The sequence below is a fragment of the Schistocerca cancellata genome, chromosome 7, assembly GCF_023864275.1.
Source record: "Schistocerca cancellata isolate TAMUIC-IGC-003103 chromosome 7, iqSchCanc2.1, whole genome shotgun sequence".
NCBI classification, from domain to species: Eukaryota; Metazoa; Arthropoda; class Insecta; order Orthoptera; family Acrididae; genus Schistocerca; species Schistocerca cancellata.
Window position 1 is genome coordinate 16,408,369 of NC_064632.1, and position 23,688 is coordinate 16,432,056.

Genomic DNA, 23,688 nt, shown 5'->3' on the forward strand with positions numbered 1-23,688 from the left:
AGATTTTAGAGGGTTCCTACAGAAAAATGAAATGCACACGGAAACCCGTGTCCAAAACCGTCATCTGCCGAGGCAACAAAGCATCGCGTTCGTAGGGGACAACGCCTGTGAACGCAGCAAGCTAGCCCCACCTTCCCCACTGGCGATCGTGGCAAGCACCACCGATCACCAAATGACAAACAACACTGCGAGACGTCACCGAACAAAGTCACGTTTGCTGCCAAAGGGGTGGGGGAGAGGGGGGGGGCACGGCGGAACTTAAGCACTTTCTAGCGTCGTTGCATGACTTCTCCAGAAACAGGTTCGTATTCTCAATCCGTCCCTCAAGACAGCCTCTACAACACCTCGAACTTTGTCATCGTCAGTAACGTCCTGTATAATTCATAACATTATGCTAATTATCACATATCTGTAATTTTTTTATGAAAATTCCACCTCTTATCACTTCTAATGACATATTGCACACAAACATCCAGTTTTCACTGCAACTATAAATATTTATTTACCAATCTTTTACAAAAGACTTTAAATTTTAAAAAAATCATATTTTCTTCGTCTTTATATATTTTGCACTTCAGGGAAATGCTCGTAGAACTGGAGTTTTGTTTTAAAATTCGCGCTGGCCTGGAATCGAACCCAGGCTGCCCATGACAGGTAAGCATTCTACCGCAGACCCACGAGGCCCAACAAAAAACTGGCCTTTCAGTGGGGAATTAAAGACTAACGAAAAGTTTAAAGTCCATTTTATCTATAATTTTTAAGAATACCATCGGTCAGCTTTGCTCGATTGTTATTTGAGTTAAGAACTTCAACAACCAGTAATAGAAAAAAATTCAAATAAGTGTTTGCCATATCTCGTTGGCAAGCACTAGGACTTTTCGGCAAATGTCAGACGATCAGGTAGTGCGGGCAGAGGGGGTCCAGATGTGAATGTTTGGGAGGGAGTTCCTAGTTCCGACAGGGAAGGAGGAGGGAAGAAGACTAGAGTTTAACGTCCCGTTTACTGCGCGGTCATTAGAGACGGAGTACAACCTCGGATTATAAAAGGATGGCTAAGGAAATCGGTCGTGCCCTTTCCAAAGTAACCATCCCGGCAAGGCAAAGGTCCCGAGTTCGAGTCTCGGTCCAGCGCACAGTTTTAATCTACCAGGAAGTTTATTAGCACGCACTCCGCTACAGAGTGAAACGTATGATTCTGGATATACAGGTGCTTCAAAAATACTTTTTATGAACTTCGAGGACAGGTTCCTTATACCAAAACAAGAAAAATTAGTTAACGTAAGTTGATTTTCAATGGCTTTCCAGGTTCAGCCCAACAACTTCACTTATGTATGGACACATTTGCTTCGTTCTATCCTAGATGGCTTTGTGTTACCTGAGAGAGTTTACACACTCGTCATTCGTCTGTCTTCAACGAATCCATTGTGTATATGTATTGTATGGAACTGGCGACCTAGAAACGACGGAGAGGCTTCGTCCCCGCCGTAGCCCTCAGTGGTTCACAACCCCACAACAGGCTACAGCAGTCCACTGACCCCACCGCCGTCCCACACCGAACCCAGGGTTATTGTGGTTCGGCCCCCAGTGGACACCGCCCCCCCCCCCCCCCCCCCCCAGGAACGTCTCACACCAGACGAGTGTAACCCCAATGTTTGCGTGGAGAAAGTGTTTGCGCAGCAATCGCGGACATTGTGTAACTGAGGCGGAATAAGGGGAACCAGCCCGCATTCGCCGAGGCGCATGGAGAACCCCCTTAAAAACCATCCACAGACCTCGACACTAATCCGCCGGGCGGATTCGTGCCGAGGACTAGCACGCCTTCCTGCCCGGAAAGCAGTGCGTTAGACCGCACGGCTAACCGGGCGGGCTTGTGTACATGTACTAGACGTAGTGTGTTAACAGGAAGCGCTCTGTTCAGACACGACAGGATATGCGTTTCATGAATAGGCAGACATGATTTTTAAATGCGTCTCTGCGAATGGTAATGGACACGAGGCTGCACGGCTGTACGGGATGGCGCTTCCGGATCAAAGAGACCTGACTCATCCAACCTTCCATGCTATGTAGTGTCACTCTGCCGAGACAGGATCCACAGCACCACAGACTACTTTGACCGAGAGAGACCACGCGTTGCTTGTACCCCTGACCTGCGAGTTCTACGGGCTGTCGAAGAAGAGCCAGGTATCAGTACAAGACAAGTGGCCCTAGTCTGTGACAGATCTTGGAGGATACTTCGCCCATGTATCCGTGTCATCTTCATTCTGTGCGGGGCGTTGCACTCGCCTATCATCTAACATTGGAGAACTATTGCTAACCTGTCAATACATTCATGTCTCTTCAGTTTTGTTTACAGACGAGTCAATGTTTCGAAGAGGTGAAACAACAAATTTCCACAAGCAACACATTTGGCGCGATTGGAGTCCTCAAGCTACAGGACACGGTATACATCAGCATCAGTTTAAAATAAATGTGCGGACTAGAATTGTAAGTGATTTTCTGACAGGGCCATACGTTCTCCCAAGACGTCTTACAGTTGCTGCCTACAGGGACCTTATTCAGAACATCGTCCGAGACGTACTAGAACATGTGGCCTAAAAGTAAGAAGAAACCTATGGTTTATGCATGATCGAGTTGCAGCGTATTTCAGTGTCAGTGTTCGAGGCGATAGGTAGATGAGGACCAATTTCATGGCCAGCACGTGCCCCCGACCACAGTCCTTCGTCTTATTGTCTCTGGGGGCATGCTGAAAAATTGATCTACACAACAGACCACCTGGCAAGGATCTACCATGACGGATGGATAGGTAGATGAGGACCAATTTCATGGCCAGCACCGACCACAGTCCTTCGTATTATTGTCTCTGGGAGCACCTGGATACATAAAGTCTTCATCATTGCGTGGTCGAAGCCTGTGACACCATCAGGGAGTGTTTGAAGGATGCGACAGTCCATGATTCGACAAGTGCATGCATGATTAGAAGCAAGAGGGGGAGAATATGTCGAGCGTTTATTATGAGTTTGTGTGTTGATGACGTCCATTCACTTACACTGTAAAGTTCCATTAATAATTCTAAAATAAAGGACTTTCGGATATACATTTATATGATTCCAGAATGAGATTTTCACTGTGCAGCGAGGTGTGCGCTGATATGAAACTTCCTGGGAGATTAAAACTGTGTGCCGGACCGAGACTCGAGGAGGAGGAGGAGGAGATTAGTGTTTAAGGCCCGTCGACAACGAGGTCATTAGAGACGGAGCGCAAGCTCGGGTGAGGGAAGGATGTGGAAGGAAAGCGGCCGTGCCCTTTCAAAGGAACCACCCCGGCATTTGCCTAAAGCGATTGAGGGAAATCACGGAAAACTAAATCAGGATGGCCGGAGACGGGATTGAACCGTCGTCCTCCCGAATGCGAGTCCAGTGTGCTAACCACTGCGCCACCTCGCTCGGTCCCGAGACTCGAACTCGGGACCTTTGCCTTTGTGTGAGTGTGTGCTGTGAGCACGGGGCGTGAGTCGAGCTTGGGTAGCTCAGTTGGTAGAGCACTTGCCCGCGATAGGCAAAGGTCCCGAGTTCAAGTCTCGGTGCGGCACACAGTTTTAATCTGGCAGGAAGTTTCATATATTTATATGATTTGTTTTTCTTGTTTTGGTGTAAAGAAACTGATTCCAAGGTTTATAAAGGTATTTTTGAAATATATTTATCTATCGACAGTCAGCAACAGAAATAGTAATGTGGTATCTTCCCCCCCCCCACCTCTCGCCCCCCAGCGTTGCAGCGTTGTCGCTTACAAGGGCAAGCACCGTGTTGCCACGTAACGAGGGCAGGCACCGCATGGAGAGAGCGGCGTAGACAGAGAGAGAGAAAGAGAGAGAGAGAGAGACAGACAGAAAGCGCACGCCGGTAATGGCCCAACGTGCACGCCACTTCAGCACAAGCACAGCACACGGAGACAACGGCGCGCGCCGCTGTGCTCACGGGGTACGTACCGTGGCGGCGAGGCGCTCGGAGCGATTGGCGGCCTGGTCGGTGGCCCGGATGACGAGCGTGTACTCGCGCAGCGCCTCGTAGTCCAGCGGCTGCTCCAGCGTCAACGTGCCCGTCAGAGCGTCCACGGTGAAGGAGGGCGCGGCGGCGGCGGCGGGCACGGGGGCGGCGGCGGGCACGGGGGCGGCGGCGGGGCCGGTGCCGAGCGCCGCCCCCGGCGCGCCCCGCGACGCGGCGAGCGCCGCCGCCACCTCCTCGGGCGGCGGCAGCTGCCGCACCAGCGAGTAGCGGAGCTCGCCGTTGGCGCCGGCGTCGGCGTCGCTGGCGCTCAGGTTCCAGACGGCCGAGCCGGCGGGCACGTCCTCGGACAGCAGCACGGTGACGGGGTCGCGCGGCCAGCGCGGCGCGTTGTCGTTCACGTCCACCACCTCGACGCGCACCGACACCGCCGAGCTCTGCGGGTTGTTGCTCGACGACGTGTCCAGCGCGCGCACCTGCGGCAGGGGCGGAGCGCGCGTCACCTCCCGCACTCTCGCCTCTCGCCGGTCTACAAACTGCCTCAACAGCTGACGATACAGGGTGATTCGAAAAGGATACCACAACTTTAGGAATTTAAAACTCTGCAACGACAAAAGGCAGAGCTAAGCACTATCTGTCGGCGAATTAAGGGAGCTATAAAGTTTCATTTAGTTGTACATTTGTTCGCTTGGGGCGCTGTTGACTAGGCGTCAGCGTCAGTTTATGCTAAGATGGCGACCGCTCAACAGAAAGCTTTTTGTGTTATTGAGTACGACAGAAGTGAATCGACGACAGTTGTTCAGCGTGCATTTCGAACGAAGTATGGTGTTAAACCTCCTGATAGGTGGTGTATTAAACGTTGGTATAAACAGTTTACAGAGAATGGGTGTTTGTGCAAAGGCGATGGATCGGCCGCCAGGCAGCCCGTGACAGAGCACTTCATCACTGGCCTCCAAGAAGCCCTGATCTTACCCCCTGCGATTTTTTCTTATGGGGGTATGTTAAGGATATGGTGTTTCGGCCACCTCTCCCAGCCACCATTGACGATTTGAAACGAGAAATAACAGCAGCTATCCAAACTGTTACGCCTGATATGCTGCAGAGAGTGAGGAACGAGTTGGAGTATCGGGTTGATATTGCTCGAGTGTCTGGAGGGGGCCATATTGAACATCTCTGAACTTGTTTTTGAGTGAAAAAAACCTTTTTAAATACTCTTTGTAATGATGTATAACAGAAGGTTATATTATGTTTCTTTCATTAAATACACATTTTTAAAGTTGTGGTATTCTTTTTGAATCACCCTGTATTTTGGCAGTGTAGCCGATCATCACTTAGGCGTGATACTTCACCTGGGCACATTCGAGACATCTTCAGGTGAGCAATCGGAGACTGTCATCTAAACCTAACGTCGGATATGTGGGCAGCCGATGTCAGACGAATCGCCCGACTGTGCCCCGCAGGTGCCCAACTGAAATATCGTAGGAAGCCATGTGCGGCAACCGGCTACTCTCTCAAATATGATTGACTAATGTCGCCACCTTTTGACCTGGTCAGTATCTTACGAGAAACCGGCGAGCTTTTTTCTTTGTAAGTCACCACCATTTCAACGGATTTGAGAGTATCCGATCTTGTGCTACTATTATCATCCCTATGCAACCAAATAACCTCTACTGCATTTTTTTTGTATATTCTAATCTGTCTGCCCTTACAGTTCTCTCCCTTTACTGCTCCTTCTATTACCAAATCAACTATTCCCACCTCCCACAACAGACGTTTAATTAACCTGTCCCTCCACTTGGTAAGGGACATCCATAGACCTTTCTCCACAACTATTCTTTCTATTGCTTCTCCATTTCGTAATTTGCCTATATGCTTAATGTTTAACATACTTCGTAAGCACTGTATTTCAACGAGTCCAGTTTCTGTTCAGAATTTCTAACGGTCTGTGATTCTCTTCCAGCAGTGCTCTGCTCCTGATGCACACTTCCAGGAATCTGTTCCTATTCTTGTTCTTTCATATCAGTGTCAGATACCAGTGGAGCTGTTTTTTCAGGAAAGCATTCTCTCCTGTTGAAGCCTACTGTGATATACTCGTATATTCATTTAACTGAAGAGATGGAAATAACTCGAAAACTACACATCGTATCAAACAAAGTTATAAATCCAATATGTTTCTCTCGGAGGGGGACATCCGACGCTACCACACTCGACCCGTGGCCCGACCTCATGCGTGGCTGGCGGGAGGACGAGTTTGAAATCTATAACGACAGCACCCGCTTTTTATCGCTGATTACGATTTTGCAGCAAAATCTACATACGTTTTGGCTGAAGCCTTTTCTTCGTTTCGCCACAGATGGCGCTGTAACCGGAGTAATAGGTACACGATCGTAATTTACAACATGCTACTCAGTGGCCCTCGAATATCCAATGGCAAATGGGACCCCTGCCTCCATGCTGCGAGGGTAGTACAGGCCAGTATTTCATAACCTGTAATTGAGAACTCTATTCGCAACATTGTATTCTTCCGACATATCGAACAGGGGATTAGTAAACGTGCCACCGTGGCCGTGTAGCGAACTACGATGTATCGTAACACGCAGTACACATATCGTGCAGATGTAGAACAGACGGCGGCTCTAAATATTACAATACTTCCGCAGTGTTTACTGCCTGCAAATCTACTTGTCATTTGGAGAACAGGTTTTCACGTGAAAGCCGGCCGCGGTGGTCTAGCGGTTCTGGCGCTGAAGTCCGGAACCGCGGGATTGCTACGGTTGCAGGTTCGAATCCTGCCTCGGGCATGGGTGTGTGTGATGTCCTTAGGTTAGTTAGGTTTAAGTAGTTCTAAGTTCTAGGGGACTTATGACCTAAGATGTTGAGTCCCATAGTGCTCAGAGCCATTTGAACCATTTTTTTCACGTGAAAGATGAATATCAAAAGTGAGTGGAATGATCCTGATTTACGGAGAATGTAAGCGAAATGTTGAGGCTTCTGTTGCTTTGTATGCCCAGCGCTTTCCAGGAATGCTCGCTCTCGTTCGTTCTTTTAGAAGGTTGTGAACGCCTTTATGTACGATGACAGCTTACAAACCGGAAGGAAGCAAACATGTTACAGAAGAAGGTAATGAAATAGCTGTACTACCGGCGGTGCATTGCAACCCACGGATGAGCGCACTGCAATTACAGGGCGACCCCATTATGTCCGTAGGTAGTATCGTCACAATACTGCATTGTCGTAAGTACGGTTCATACGAAGGGTACTCCATCAAGAACTTCATGGCGCGATTTCCATAACTCGGTAGTGTTTTGTGAATTGGGACGTCAACAAATGCAGACGACCTCCACATTCTTTGCGAGATACTATTTCCCGATGAATCTACATTCACAAACCATGGTAGCGTTAACCAGCATAACATGCATTACTGGAGTCTAGTCCCCACTGTTTACGGCAGGTTGATCATCAACGTCCTTGGACGGTTAACGTATGGTGTGGCATCATGCGGAACAAACGCACTGGCCCGTATTTTATCGACGGCACGCTGAACAGATGAAAGTATCGAACGTTTTTGGAACAGCAACTACCGGAGCTACTGCTGGATGTTGCCCTGGACGTTCGTGGACGTATGTGGTTTCAATATGACGGTTGCCCAGCGCATTACTCAATGAAGCACGGGAAGTATTAGACTGTGCTTACACTAGCTGGTGGGTCGGTAGAGGTGGCCCTATTATTTGGCCCGCTAGGTCGCCAGATCTGACGTCGCCGAAATTCGTTCTGTGGGGATATCTAAAAGATGTGTAACAATAAGTGCCAATAGGCCGTGAGGACATAGGCGACTGCATCAAAAACGTTTATACCGACGTTCCCGCATAGATGCTTCTGTCCTGTGTACTATCATTTCAAAAGCAGATCACTGAGTGTATTGAAGTCGGCGGTACTACGTTTGAACACTTACTGTAGTTAGAAAAGTAGAGCAGCGTTGACTCGAGCCACGTCCACAGCGGCGCGTCGAGTAATCCTCTCGTTAGATACGTCGGAGGAATACAACGTTGCGAATGCGGTTTCCAATTACAAGTCATGAAATACTGGCCTGCCCTACCCCTGCAGCGTGGAGGTGGCGTCCCACGTGCCATTGGATATTCAAGGGCCATTGAGTAGCATGTCGTAAATTACGGTTGTCTACCCGTTTCTGTTCCTCCGTTTACAGCGCCATCTGTGGCGAAACGAACAAAATGCTTCTGACAAAACGTATGTACATTTTGCCGCCGTATCGTAATCTGAGATAAAAAAAAGATGGGTTAGCACTGAAGATTTTGAAGTTTCCCCCGCCACCCACGCACGGGGTGGGGTGTGTGGTCGAATGTGGTATCATTGACTGTCCCCCTCCGAGACAAATAAACTGAAATTGTAACTTTTTTGACCCACTGTGAAGTTTTCGAGTTATTTCAATGATCTCACCCCGCCGTCCTGCGTAACATTACTTTCTAGACAGGAAGAATTCTTTCACTTCTCCCATTACTATGCCATCCTCGACTGTGTTTTTAACCGAATCATCGTTTTCCTTTCCGCCACTCATTTCTTTTTCTTTTGTTTATTTATCTGCAGTAGCGCCCTGTTAATCGAAAATAGCCGAATGATCGTTTACACACACACACACACACACACACACACACACACACACACACACACACACGTACGTACACCCCCCCCCCTCCCCGCCCCCCCCCCCTCCACACACATACACATTATTTCTTAGAGCATGGGTATAATTCCAGAGCTTTTCAAGATCAACAGTAGATCGGTACTACTAGGCACCTGAAGGTTACAGTTACCGACAAAGACATTCATAACTGGAGTCGAAAATTGTTTCGTTAACGATAAGTGAGACTCTCACAGTACCACCACAGTAAATAAGACTTCGAAGTGATGATGTGGGACATACTATCTCGAAATATGGAAGGACGCTCATGACCACGCAGAAAAGTGGACTACCTGGGAGCCACTCAACCGAATTCTTTATGTGTTACAAGAAAAAAAAACACAAATCTCCAGAGATGGGTCTCGATGTGGAATCTGTGATTTGTGAATATGGGGTTGATCAGACTTCAGCTCAGTCACGTGAACCATGGAGGACTTACCAAATGCTGTTGCCCGAGTACTTGATGTTGACAAGTTCCGGTATGCATTTGTTTCAGATCTGTAGTATTTACTTTGTCTTTGTTAAAATAAGTGTATTTGTGTTAAAGGTTGTTTTCTTCTGACTCGATAAATAAAACAGAATCTAAGAATGGACAGACCAGCTTCGGATTCTTGCGGTGTAAGGATTTCCAGCACGGAGATTTGACTCATAAAGATAGGAGAGCTAATGAGGTAGAGTTTCCGGTCACCAGCTTCTACACCATTATCTACACCTGTCTGCAGCGCCTCATAAGTTGAATGGTTGCGAGTCGTTCCGTGGGGAGGGGAAATTAAGTGCAGTGGCAGCTCTCTGTGCTGTAACATTGCTGCTGGCTATGTGTCGGCATTATAACCGCCCTCTGTCTTCGACAACATAAACAAAACACACATTCTACTACACGCACTTGCCACAGTGATCAACAGATAAGCTATTCTCCGGATACAACATTCATTCATGGCGAAGGAAAAGTACCACTGGGAGCAGTTGCAGAGACCTTCGTTAGTTCGCCAGCAAACTAAGAAAAAAAAAGATGTTTCAATTGAGAACTTTCACCACGAATACTGCTTTAGTCCTTGAAGACAATGACTCCGAGGAATGCAACCTTGCGCCGCGCTGAATCGCAAGCAGTACATGGACAACGCCTCGCATATGAAGCCGCCGTGGCACGAATGACAGGCCAAAGGAAATCTGTCACAGGAAGCGATAATTTTCCAGGTACGCTCACGCTGGAATTCCGTGCAGGAGTGTGTGTTGCTTTGCATGGTGGTCCTTATGCATGTCAACATATACGCAGGCGGTATGCATGAATCGCAGAAGTTTACAAAATTGGAGAAGTGGTAGGCACTTACGAAAGAAAGGCAGTCTATCAGAATTCGAGCCAAAGCAACAACATGGAGCTTACAAACTCAACTGTCTTTACTCGTTTTTATCCAGTCACAATAAACGGTGGAACTGTAGAACCCGATCACAGGTTAGTGGAACTGGAAGAAAAGTTAAGTAACATAAGATGGATAAAACGGAGTTAGAAGAAGTGGTCGATAAAATGTATTTTTAATGGGTCATTGGAAACAATATTACAGATATTGAAGGGATCTCAAACAGAGTGGACAGACTTCTTTAAAAAATTTTAAAAAAAAGATGTTCTGTAGAATACAGTCCAGATCTGTACACCAACGTGGTGACATTCTCATGAGAAGACAGATCTCCACGAGGAGTTACAGTAGCTGATAAATGGCAGAATCTCAAGCTATAAGAGGTAAATTGAGGTACTTTAATCATGAACGATCTTTGAGAGAGGAATTTTTAGTGTGAAACTAGAAATGACAAAAATCAAACGCTAGTAGAAATTGTCGAGGATACATTCTTCTCGGCGAAGCCAGGCATGAAATGAACCTGACGGGGACTAATTGGAACTAAGCCTCAGAACTGCTTGTAAAAGATGGCAGCCCTAAATAACTTATAATTTCAAGTGATCTCAGATGCATTAACTTTAGATTAAAAGAAAGTAGGAATACAAAGAGATTCAACAGGCAAGAAGTAAAAAGTGTTAATTAAAGAGAAAGTACAAGGGCCATTTCCTTTCAAGGTTTAATCGGTCGGAAAATGGAGACTACAGTGATAACCCAAAGTGTTTTTATTTGCAACGTTTACCTACAGCTTCCACCTGTTTCTCTATACAGCCGCTGCTGCGATTTTGACATTTATCGTAGCGTGGTACCGACTTCGTCATACCTTTAGTCATAGAAGGCAGCCGCCTCTGCTTTCCACCAATTCTCTACTCTAGTCTGCAGTTCATTGACCCTGCCTAACTGCTGACCTCATAGCCAGCAGTCGGTGTGAGCAAAGAGGTGAAAATCAGAGGCAGCCATATTCGGACTGTACGGTGGGTGATCAAACACTTCCCGTCGAAAACGCTGCAGAAGCGTCTTTGTTGCAGCTGCACTTCGCTTGTTCAGAATTACCCTCCGTAGACGAATTTTTCGAATCGTCTGATCCACTCTCTGAACACGATCATCGAGTGACACTCGCTACCTTCCCTGACGGCCTGCATCATAAACGTATGTACGTTCAGCTTCAAAGTTCCTGCGCCGCTGCCGTACTTTGCTGCCACGCATGACAGGTTACGTTACGTGGGGTGCATGAAATCAGACGGAGCCTCTCAGCATAAAGAAATCGAATGACAGCACGCGCTGCTCACGTGGCGACAGACTCTGTTGATCTACGCATCTTCACGTGCTCACTGCGCGATCGACGGGCATACTGCGCAACACATCTACGCAAAGCTTCGTCGGATTTTCAGTGTGTTCTTAATTTCGCGATCGGTCGGACTCGAAAAAAAAGCCCTTTTATTTTTTAAGCTAGTGCACCAGACTAAATTAGGTAAGAACTTGAACGTTTTTAAAAACTGACGATTCCACAGTTATTTAACAAAGGTACCACAGGAAAATATGTTGCAGTAACTACAACCGAGAGAAAGCTGCACAAGCATTAAACTACTTCTTTAAATACTTCTATAGTTCAAGAAGCGAATTAAAAACGTTATACAAATGAAACAGTTTCCTTTCTTCCCTCTTCACTCAGAATTCTGAATCCTCCTGTCTCGCCTGCATCGAGTATTTTCTCCATTTTGCTGCTGTCCTAGCATACAGTTACTCTCTGTCCATTCTACTTTATGTTCATTGGTATGAGAGTTAATATTATTCTTACATTTAGTTTTTACTATTACGTCAAACCATAAAGCTGACACTGTTAAATGGGACCATACCAGAGGAAACGACACAAGAGATGGCAATGAGCAGAAAAGGTCATATGGGTATATGGCCAGAAATGTGTTCTACGGGAGGTACACAAAGTTAAAAATGGAGATAAAAGGTCTTTGGCAGGGTAGATTTGAATTATAGCACACTTGAGAACACACAAGACAAGTGGGGATGTTCTGTCTGTAATAGGGTTTTAGCTGCACACTCAGGGGTGGTGGTCATTAACACTCGCCAGCATTTTGAGGCTGAACCAGCGCTGATGGTTCGCTGTCGCCGTATCATGCGAATTCCCCGCGCTACCCTCAAGCGGGTGCTGTGGAGGTTGATGAGAGCGTCTATCGTGAAGGTCCCGCCTGTGAATAGGATGGATGACAGAAATCCCAGATCGGCGAGGGTGGCCGAGCGGTTCTAGGCGCTACAGTCTGGAGCCGCGCGACCGCTACGGTCGCAGGTTCGAATCCTGCTTCGGGCATGGATGTGTGTGATGTCCTTAGGTTAGTTAGGTTTAATTAGTTCCAAGTTCTAGGGGACTGATGACCTCAGAAGTTAAGTCCCGTAGTGGTCAGAGCCATTTGAACCTTTTTTTTTTTTTTTTTAACAGAAATCCCAGCAACATGGTGACCCGTGCGACGAACCACTGACAAATCAGCGACAAACCAGAGAAGAAATCGCCTCCGCGGATAAAATCCTTAGGCAATAAGGCCTGCAGGAGTTCTAAGTGCTACGGATAGCGGCAGTTGTCGTCCAGAATGTTCGACCGGTCGTCTGCCTAACTCTGTGCTGGTGGGTGACTTGCGTCGTGCTCATGCTGGGGTTCAGCACCTTTAATCTGCATCTTCAAGTGGGCGTATCTCCCTTGGAATGCATTTGCATCCTTATGATCTTTGTCCTTATCTTCTCAGAGATCGTTTCCTAAAGTTTGTCTCCATTTACGAAAATCACGCTGTACACCACATACGTATTAACAACGACAGTAACACTCCAACTTCATTTCTAATTTTCTTTTCTTCTCCCGAGTTCTTTCATGCACTTCAACTCCCATTTGTTTCTTGCTTTTCCTACGTATCCTTCCAAATTTAGCAGTTTTTTCTTAAGAGTTTCTTTCAGCTTTTTACAATTGCTGAATAACATTTATTGCCTTAACTTTCCGTGACGTCTGTAACCCCAACTGCAGTGGCGTTTTCCAAAAAAAAAAAAAAAGAAAAAAAAACTCTGCACTGTTTCCGTCAGTTAAATAAAAGACGCTGAACTTAATGGAAACAATGGGAATGAAGTCAGTGATAGGTATTGGCTTGATATGATATCAATGACACAGGATCCAAGTCGCAGTAAGGCATAAATGTACATTTACCATGACATATTCATTACAATGCAACATTTGTTTAGGTACTTAGTTTTCAACCATTTCTTAAGGATATGAAAAAATTATCAAACTTGCTTTTAACGTAACCTTCGCAGTTTTCTATTGTTTTTTTATAAATTTACACGCTGCTTCCCATTTTATAACCATCTTTACCGTGCACTGTCAAAGAAAACATCGTAACGACCGGGATAGCGGTGTGCTGACCACACGCTCCTCCTATCCGCATCCTTATCAGAGGATGACACGGCGGTCGGATGGTCCCGATGGGCCACTTGTGGCCTGAAGACGGAGTGCTTTTACCGTGCGCTGCGTGCATCACTACTATTTATCTGTTGTTCACATTCCCCTCGTACAGCGTAGCTGCCAGATTTGCACTCTTCAGCCTTAGCAAAGAACGTCAATGTAAAACGTGATATCACATCACATCTCGACGGCGATGCAAATTTTTCTGCTCTGTGAAGATGATAGCGGTAATGACTTCTGGTAACAGTAGGTAAGATACTTGGATGTGGAGGATTTGGAGAGAATGTAATATGAAAGACGAGAGGACATTGGGTTGCAGCGTTCACCTGGGATGCGACAGGTGGGACACACGGTGCCATAGAGAGAGGTAGTTACAATTGCTCTGGAAACAGAGGTACAGAATTTAGAGATGAAAGGAAGGTGGAATAACTTAAAAAACTAAAAACCCGCCTCGACTGCGAAAAAAGCACCTAGTGTTAACCTAGGTTTCGGCGCGGATAACTACAGCTTCTTCAGAACAACAATAAAATCCACAAGTGCCTAAGAAGACCTTTGTCAATGATTAAAAGAACACCACACCTATACATTTATAAACGAAAAAAAGGGGAACACAAACAGTACATATGTACAACGTCAAAAGCACTACTTAACTTGATGGTGTTCTTTTAATCATTGACAAAGGTCTTCTTAGGCACTTGTGGATTTTATTGTTGTTCTGAAGAAGCTGTAGTTATCCGCGCCGAAACCTAGGTTAACACTAGGTGCTTTTTTCGCAATCGAGGCGGGTTTTTAGTTTTTTAAAGATATTAACGAACGATTGGTGACGCGCTGCGATGTCGAAGGTTCTTAAAAGGTGGAATAAGCTAGCAGAAAGGAGGCAGCGAGCCAGGATTTGCGAGGTCGGGGGATGCAGCATGATGGTGGGACTGAGGTTCACGTGCAATGCAGGCCTACATTACGTACAGTGTTGTACGTGTTTGAGAAAAGGCGGGAACTTTATGAGCTACAACGGGCAACAGATGAGACAAATGCAGAAACGAGGCGGAGTTGGACGATTTGAAAGGAGTGCTAAAACATGGGAGGACAGTTACAAAAGTGATGGTAGAGCACATGAGAATCGCGCGACTTGGTCACCATCTTCAGCCAACTATCACGGTGGCGTCTGTTTTGGACAGGTGGTGGTTGCAAGGTAGTTTTCGACCAAGTGTATTTTGTGTTTCAGTTAAGTGGATTGCACCGTGAGTAATGTTGTAGAGGGCATAATAGTGAAGGGGTAGTTTTCTCTGTACCTGCTGCTCACTAGTTTCAGTGTCGATTGAGAGGTAGCCCTGATCACACCAGAAGTACAGAGCTATTACAAATGATTGAAGCGATTTCATAAAGTCACTGTAGCTCCATTCATTGACATATGGTCACGACACACTTCAGATACGTAGAAAAACTCATAAAGTTTTGTTCGGCTGAAGCCGCACTTCAGGTTTCTGCTGCCAGAGCGCTCGAGAGCGCAGTGAGACAAAATGGCGACAGGAGCCGAGAAAGCGTATGTCGTGCTTGAAATGCACTCACATCAGTGAGTCATAACAGTGCAACGACACTTCAGGACGAAGTTCAACAAAGATCCACCAAGAGCTAACTCCATTCGGCGTCGGTATGCGCAGTTTAAAGCTTCTGGATGCCTCTGGAAGGGGAAATCAACGGGTCGGCCTGCAGTGAGCGAAGAAACGGTTGAACGCGTGCGGGCAAGTTTCACGCGTAGCCCGCGGAAGTCGACGAATAAAGCAAGCAGGGAGCTAAACGTACCACAGCCGACGGTTTGGAAAATCTTACGGAAAAGGCTAAAGCAGAAGCCTTACCGTTTACAATTGCTACAAGCCCTGACACCCGATGACAAAGTCAAACGCTTTGAAATTTCGGCGCGGTTGCAACAGCTCATGGAAGAGGATGCGTTCAGTGCGACAGTTGTTTTCAGTGATGAAGCAACATTTTTTCTTAATGGTGAAGTGAACAGACACAATGTGCGAATCTGCGCGGTAGAGAATCCTCACGCATTCGTGCAGCAAATTCGCAATTCAGCAAAAGTTAACGTGTTTTGTGCAATCTCACCGTTTAAAGTTTACGGCCCCTTTTTCTTCTGCGAAAAAAACGTTACAGGAGACGTGTATGTGGACATGCTGGGAAATTGGCTCATGCCACAACTGGAGGCCGACAGCGCCGACTTCATCTTTCAACAGGATGGTGCTCCACCGCACTTCCATGATGATGTTCGGCATTTCTTAAACAGGAGATTGGAAAACCGATGAATCGGTCGTGGTGGAGATCACGATCAGCAATTCATGTCATGGCCTCCACGCTCTCCCGACGTAACCCCATGCGATTTCTTTCTGTGGGGTTATGTGAAAGATTCAGTGTTTAAACCTCCTCTACCAAGAAACGTGCCAGAACTGCGAGCTCGCATCAACGATGCTTTCGATCTCATTGATGGGGACATGCTGCGCCGAGTGTGGGAGGAACTTGATTATCGGCTTGATGTCTGCCGAAACACTAAAGGGGCACATATCGAACATTTGTGAATGCCTAAAAAAACTTTTTGAGTTTTTGTATGTGTGTGCAAAGCATTGTGAAAATATCTCAAATAATAAAGTTATTGTAGAGCTGTGAAATGGCTTCAATCATTTGTAGTAACCCTGTATGAGTGTAGTGTACGATGCCTGCAGGGCGGGTGCGACGTACAGTACTGGGAGAGGGCCTCCTCACCTCGAGCCGGTACTCGGCCTGCGTCTCGCGGTCCAGCTGGCGGGCGACGACGAGGGCGCCGGTGGCGCGGTCCATGTCGAAGCAGCCGCCGCCGCCGCCGCCGCCGCCGCCCGGCGCGCCCTGGCTCAGCGTGTACGTGACGTGCGGACCCGCGGGCTGCCCGTCCGCCGGCGCCACCGTGCCCACCACGTGACCCACCGGCACGTCCTCTCGCACCTGCAACACAGCGAACATGTTCCTGAGGTACCACACTGCTGAGGTCACCGCTCCCTACACGTAGACACTACTGTAAACTAACTTATGCTGAAAACAACACACACACACCAGTGCCCGAGGGAGGACTAGAACCTCCGGCGGGACGGCCGACAGCAGCTCACACGGTTTCACCCTGAAACTCGTCGGGCTAATTAAAAGGCACGCACTGCGCAGCACCTGAAGGCAATACCGCATCGAGAAGACCCGCTACATCAGGAAATAATCTACAGCTTAAAAAAAGCGTGAAGCTAAAAAGCAGGAAATTTTCAAATCACCTGTATGGCATTGGACTTCGTGAGACATACTGTAAGTAGGCTGTTTAGGTTTTTATGTTGGTAACGCCATGTAGCGCTCTATATGAAAATCACTGACTGGGCTGTGTGAAGGCTGTGGCTGGTCTGCATTGTTCGAATGTTCGCCATTGCAGCGTTGGGCAGTTGGATGTCAACAGCGCGTAGCGTTTCGCAGTTGGAGGTGAGCCGCTAGCAGTGGTGGATGTGGGGAGAGAAATTGCGGTTTTGAGAGCGGATGATCTGGACGTGTGTCCATCAGAGACAGTAAATTTGTAAGACTCGATGTCATGAACTGCTATATATATTATGACTTTTGAACACTAGTAAGCTAAATACGTTGTTTGTTCTCTATCAAAATCTTTCATTTGCTAGCTATGCCTATCAGTAGTTAGTGCTTTCAGTAGTTTGAATCTTTTATTTAGCTGCCAGTAGTGGCGCTCGCTGTATTGCAGTAGTTCGAGTAACGAAGATTTTTGTGAGGTAAGTTAAAAAAAATGGCTCTGAGCACTATGGGACTTAACATCTATGGTCATCAGTCCCCTAGAACTTAGAACTACTTAAACCTAACTAACCTAAGGACAGCACACAACACCCAGCCATCACGAGGCAGAGAAAATCCCTGACCCCGCCGGGAATCGAACCCGGGAACCCGGGCGTGGGAAGCGAGAACGCTACCGCACGACCACGAGATGCGGGCTGTGAGGTAATTGATTTGTGAAAGATATAGGTTACTGTTACTCAGGGCTGTTCTTCTGTAGGGACTATTGACAGTCAGATTCCGTTGCGCTAAAAATATTGTGTGTGTCAGTTTAGTGTTGATCAGAATAGGTAAAGAGCGAAATGTCTGAGTACGTCCAGTTCTGCTCAGCTGTTCGAAAATCAAATAATGTAAGACGTTTATCAGCACAGTAAGTCATTAATTTTTCTAAGGGGACGTTTCAATACTACTGTGAGTGTGGAAGTGAAACACTAACAGATGTCGAGGCTGCTAGGAATCCAGCAAGAAGCGGTCCTGAACAATCCAGTTAAGAAAAATATACACCTCGTAGCTTCTACCAGTACTCTACTGCAATCAGAAACAGCTTCCACCTATGCTCTAGTTGTAAAAGAACTCACAAAAATAATTGCAGTGCATGTTCACAAACAAAATCCGAAGGTGTGCTTAGCAAATAACGAAAAAATAATTAAATTGGAACACTTTCTGAAAATTTCGGTTGTAATGATATGCTACCACAGCTATAAGTATTGTCTTACCGTCGGAAAACTTCAATTAAATTACTCATTGCTACTGCGTGACTTATTTCAAGGACTTAATTAAACTTGTTATTCTCGCTGTGTGTTTTACGTAAAAATGTTTCTTTGAGGCCCTTTATTCCTTCGTTTTCCTCTTATGTGTACTGCAGTTTTAGAGACTGCTACACACGACGCATTTCGCTATTAATTCTCCCTTCTGCACATTTTGAAGCCAACAGGGTTTTTCCTAGTTGCTGGAAGAGCCCGTAGGCGAGAAAACGTACTTTCTTCTTCACCATCCTGGTTCTTCTCTTGCTGCTTCACAGCCATAGCGAAATCTGCGTGAAAGTAACGTGTGCTAAGTTGTACAAAAGCAAAATGATTTGTTCATATTTGGCATTACATTGCTTCAGAGAACCAGTCGGCACGTTATTTTTCATTATAAAGCGTGTTTCCGTCAATACTCACATATATTGTTTATTGGCCATACTGGTTGGCTCAAAAAATGGTTCAAATGGCTCTGAGCACTATGGGACTTAACATCTGTGGTCATCAGTCCCGTAGAACTTAGAACTACTTAAAGCTAACTAACCTAAGGGCATCACACACATCCATGCCCGAGGCAGGATTCGAACCTGCGACCGTAGCGGTCACGCGGTTCCAGACTAAAACCGCCTACAACCTCAAGCCTCACCGGCCGGCACCCTACTGGTTTCCATAGACGCAACTATTATCAAAAGGCCATATAAACGGTATTTCAAATTGTTTCCATTAGAAGTCTAGGGCTGATAGATCACTCCATCGGAAAAAAATCTTTTGTTGGACAAAAAATATTCGGTGCCGCTCTCCAACAACACTAGGCATCGTTTTGTATTTGGTACACTTCTGAGAAGAGGTGCGTGAATGTGTTGCCTGGAGTTCAGTCACGTGATTCGTATGAACGGTTATAGGCACAGGTAAATAAAAGTTCCTGATTCGCTCCTTAAAAAAATCTCTCTCCGCTTGAAGACACTCATTCTTCGGACTTTTTTTTATTGAAAATCACTACCAGCTAAGTGGCGTAGATGCCTGGTTAGTACTTCCTGCCACTTTGGTGAAATCTGGTTGTCCCAGATCCGGCGAATACTAAAGGAGGCCTAGCGTCGCCGAGAGGCGTCAACGAGAGTTTTCTCTCTAACAGGCGTTGTTCCCCAAGACGCGTGCTACAGTACGGTTGCTGGTCGTTTGATGCAAAGACTCTGCAACGGTCTGGATGTTTCTTGGCCGATGGTTACGCCAAAACAGGATGCGACTCAGAGTCTCACTGCGACTGCTATTCCGATTCCGTTGTTAGACGATCAGCGTGTTGCAAAGGTTAGAAACTGCTGTTGGCTTTTCTTTCGTATTTATAATTTCCTTATCGCCATATTTGTGAACTGTGTTTCGTTACAAGTAATGTTTATAGACTTCCCATACTAGCATAATTGTATTTAATTATTGGACGAGTAGGAGAGCTCGTCCAAGCCAATATCGACATTATAATGTGTCAAGTGATTCCATGAAATTTGTGTGCATCAAATGGTACATACATTCAGCCTCCTCCAACGCTACGGAAATGGCGCGTCTTCCCCGTCGGAGGGCGGGCAGACAAGAGGTGGGGGTGCGGATACATGTAGTGTCGCAACAAACACAAGTACCGCCCCGACAATACGAGGTTTTTGTCTTCCTGCGACAGCAGCTGCATGCAAACAGCTGGCAGTAAAAACCGTATTAGAATTGTATAGAAGCGGACCGACAATGGCGCTGAAAGCTCCATCCCGTGATAGGCGGCAAACGGCCGGTGCGGGCACGCTACACCACACGTGGGCAGCCGGCAGGCCCTGGCGCTCGCTGTGAAATATCAGCGCGGCAGCCCCGTCTGGCTCCCGGAAAGGGCTGCACAGTGGCAGTGGGAGAGGGGGAGGGGGAGCGGGAGGAGGCGCTGAGCGCCGCCGAGCGCTGCTTTCCCACCAGTCGACTAGGAGACGCCGAGACGTCACTGTCTGCTTTAAAGATACACGTGCGCAAACGCTTCAGAGAGCTAAAAGCAAAGATTACTCAGTAAAAAAGTTCTGCACTTAGGAAAAAAAAACGGTTGCTACAGCTTCATAATAATCATAAATATCTTTTATAAATAGACGAGAGACTGGTATGCTATATCTCACAGTTTTGGTGTCAGGCTGTAACACACCACTTCCAGCCACAGCGGCTGTTAGGGACTTCCAGCGGTGGTTTCCAGCGTTCTGCGAATTTCGGCTTTGTCCAGCCTGGAGTTACTTGCTTTGTCTTTCCTCGATCCTCCTAAAGTGCATGTCTGAAAGAACAGACACTGCTGACCATCTACGGTTGTACGAAATACTTCGAAATTAATTCGCTTCCTCTAAATTCCTTGACATCGGCTGCATTTCGTACAGATCTGCTACCCAATAGTGACTACAAAAATCTTTGCCAGACAGGGGCTCGATCCTGGATTTCCACCTTATCGTGAGCGGTTGCCTGAACCACTTCGGCTATAGTAGTCCATTCGATTTACGGTATACGGATTAGGCAGTGTCATATAGAAGTTTCGGTCGGACTGGGGAACGTGCACGGATAGCCGAAGCGGTTAAGGCGACCGTTGGAGATAAATGCGAAATCCAAGTTCGAGCCCCGTTCCGGCACAAATTTTCAAATGTCAGTATTCGGCAGTGGATCTACACGTAATACAGGTCATATCAAGAAATTCGCAGGCGGCGAATTAATGTCGAAGTAGCTCTTAATGTGGGATGTGGTCAGAGGTTACGAGGCCGGCTTGGGGGCCTGGTGACTTGCCCGTGACGGCAAGCGTTCTCCAGTATCTGCTGAAAACAAAAGTCCTCGCAGAAAGCGGCACTTTCCAGAGGAGGGTTATAAGCGGGAGACCGAAATGACGAACAAGAATGCTTCCAATCTGCTTCTGGGATTAAACGGCTGAAAGGCCTCATTGTCAAAACATTCGTCGGGAACTGTTCCGAGCTAGCGCAATCGAAGAACCGGTCAGCAGCAGCTGTGCGTGTACGAGAGGTGGGCTCTGTTGAGAGCAGGTGTTGCTGTGGTAGTAATACCGATTTCTCAATGCGGAGGTCAGTGATCCAAAGTGATCCACGAAGCATTGACTCCAGCACGGGAAATTTACAAGAGTTTGCAGTTTCACATTTGACGAATGTTTACCGCTATTTACAGTCAAATCTGTGGCTTACACTGTGTCCGTGTGGTTGTTAGAATGAGCCCCGTATCACATCGTGGAGTCACTGCCCAGCGGACAGTGGTGTGTTATGGAAGTGACGGGCTTAACGAGGCCTGCGACGTGCCGAAACAGTGCAAGTTCGGTGTCTACGGTTCTCTTGAAGCATTGCGTACGGAAAGCTACTTATCGCCGACGAGGATAAATAAGGAAACCTACCACAGTCTTTTTGGCGATATTGCCTCGGCATTCGCCGGAACTAGTTTAGGATATAGCGCACACCCTTATGTAGAATGGCCAGACAATGAGATGGCCCCACAACCTCACAAACGAGTTCATCGTCTCAGCCGCTGCAACACCCTCGTCCGATATGCCGTAAAAATAGTACGCCGTATTACTTAAGAAGAGGGAGGGAGGGAGGGAGGGATGGAGGGAGAGAGAGAGAGAGAGAGAGAGAGAGAGAGAGAGAGAGACAGAAGATTAAACGTTACTTCTCACTTCGTCTCACCCGTGAGATTCTGTAGTAAGGGTGTTTACGCAATGGCATGACTTTTGCAGAGGGTATTACTTGGTGCAGAACGCAGATATCGGTGGGGGTGTGGGCTCCCGCGTGTGCATCCCGCAAGGTTCGAGTGAGTGCAGCAATTTGAGCGTCCGCGCCGCAGATGACTGCAAATATCTCTGACGCAAGGCGGTGCCGCTCTAAATTAGCGGCGGATTCCGATAGTGATGGCGGCAGCGCGTGGCGTGTCGCTTCGGCAGCTGTCTTTGTTCTCGCGTCTCTCGGAACGGTGCACGGCGTGTAAGATCGCTCGCCGAGCGGGCTCCGACCTAAACTCGCGCCCTTTCCCCGCCTCCTCCCGCCTCCTCTTCTTGTTACCTTCTTTTTTTTCCCCTGGCCCGCCGTGCGTGTATATATCTCTGTCGCGTTGTCGCTACGACAGTTATGGCGTGTGGAATTTGCGAAGCATCCGCCGTTCAGCGCCCTTAATTTTTGTTTTTACGCTACTTCCATTCGGTTTCTACGCAGACAATGCGTTGCGCGATCCATTGTACTGTTCTTAATTGCGTAAAAAGTTGTGCTTGGAGTATTATAACTAATGGCGAAACATGCCGATATTTTGGTGAAGAGATGTGAATCTTCTCACTCCTTTGTTCTCTGATTGCTTAATCCGAGGGTAATTTGGAGTGTGGAGACGACGCAGAATAGCGCATCTCTGACTTCATTTTCATCCGAGAGAGGACTCACTTTATGGTTTTCCGACAATTTGTTTCTTTACCCAGTTCCTTTTACCTTAGGCTACGTTTGAAAGCGTTTGTGAAAAACAGTTGTACGTACAATACTGAACATGCACCAGCCATTACGATACTTACACTATCAGAACCTCAGCAACGTCTATATGTCACTTGTCTGAAGTATTTCTGCGCTCTTGGCTTTATGACAAGTTACTAGACTGTACTTCCTGCAGTGCAAACAAAAGAAGTTGACGTATTACCTTACATTAAAGCGGACAATTACTTACAATACCCTGTCAGAGGACACGCAGCAGATATAAGGTCAGCAGGAGTTTCACGTTTTTGTGCTGATCAGACAAAATGCGTGCCAATACATTTCCCTGGTCATATTCAGTATTCCCAAGTGCCATTTCTAGGTGTATCGTTTTGAATTAACTTGGTCTGAGTTTGAAGAACTACTTCATAATTTTTTTATGGTGTCCTAGTACGGCTCAGGTCCCCTCCATGTTTTCATTGCGCTTATTCTTTAACTCGGCGTGTGTTTTTCTTCTTCTCCTTCGAAACACCGTCGATGCTTTTATCACAGACCTCAAACGTACGCATTGTAGTGTAGAGTCTGTTTCGTGTTCAGGCAACTAAATGACAAGACAGCAAGACTCACAGTCTGCTACCGCACTAAACTCGTTTTTGCGAAAGGAAACTTAATAATTGTATAGGTACAACTATTTGATGTTGTCGAGCGTCTTATGGCAGAATAGATGGCTTATGACTGAACCACTGGGGCAAAAGTCGACTTTAGCAAACAGGGTCTCCAGCTAAAGAAATATTGTAAAGAACGCTATGTAGTCCTGCTTTTTGTACTATAACTAATTGGCGTACTATAAAGAGATGTTAATAAAATAGAGCAAATTTCTCAAAATTAGAACGTCACCAGATTCAAATAATATATGGCACCATGGGTATGGCTCTGTTCTACCTGCAACTATACTAACCCCATATAAACCATGTACACAAGGGCGTCAGTATCAACAAGGCATCGAAAATAACAAGGAATACTCAACATGACCAATAAAATACAACAAACTTAGGTCCACTCCATGTGGAAACATCGCAGAGGTACCCCACGCAGTCCTTACTCCCTCCAGAATCCGATCT

The 23,688-nt window shown here is 46.8% G+C and overlaps 1 protein-coding gene across 1 annotated transcript in view; it reads right to left on the bottom strand.

Moving 5' to 3' along the window:
- LOC126092406 (protein dachsous-like) overlaps positions 1–23,688 on the bottom strand; it is a gene marked incomplete at its 5' end in the record, with an annotated part of 322,105 nt that overhangs the window by 128,923 nt on the left and 169,494 nt on the right. The window contains 3 exons of the mRNA XM_049907980.1: positions 3,986–4,143; positions 4,252–4,477; positions 16,297–16,512. Of these exons, the coding sequence (XP_049763937.1) occupies positions 3,986–4,143; positions 4,252–4,477; positions 16,297–16,512 (600 nt within the window). The remainder of the gene's footprint in view (positions 1–3,985; positions 4,144–4,251; positions 4,478–16,296; positions 16,513–23,688) is intronic.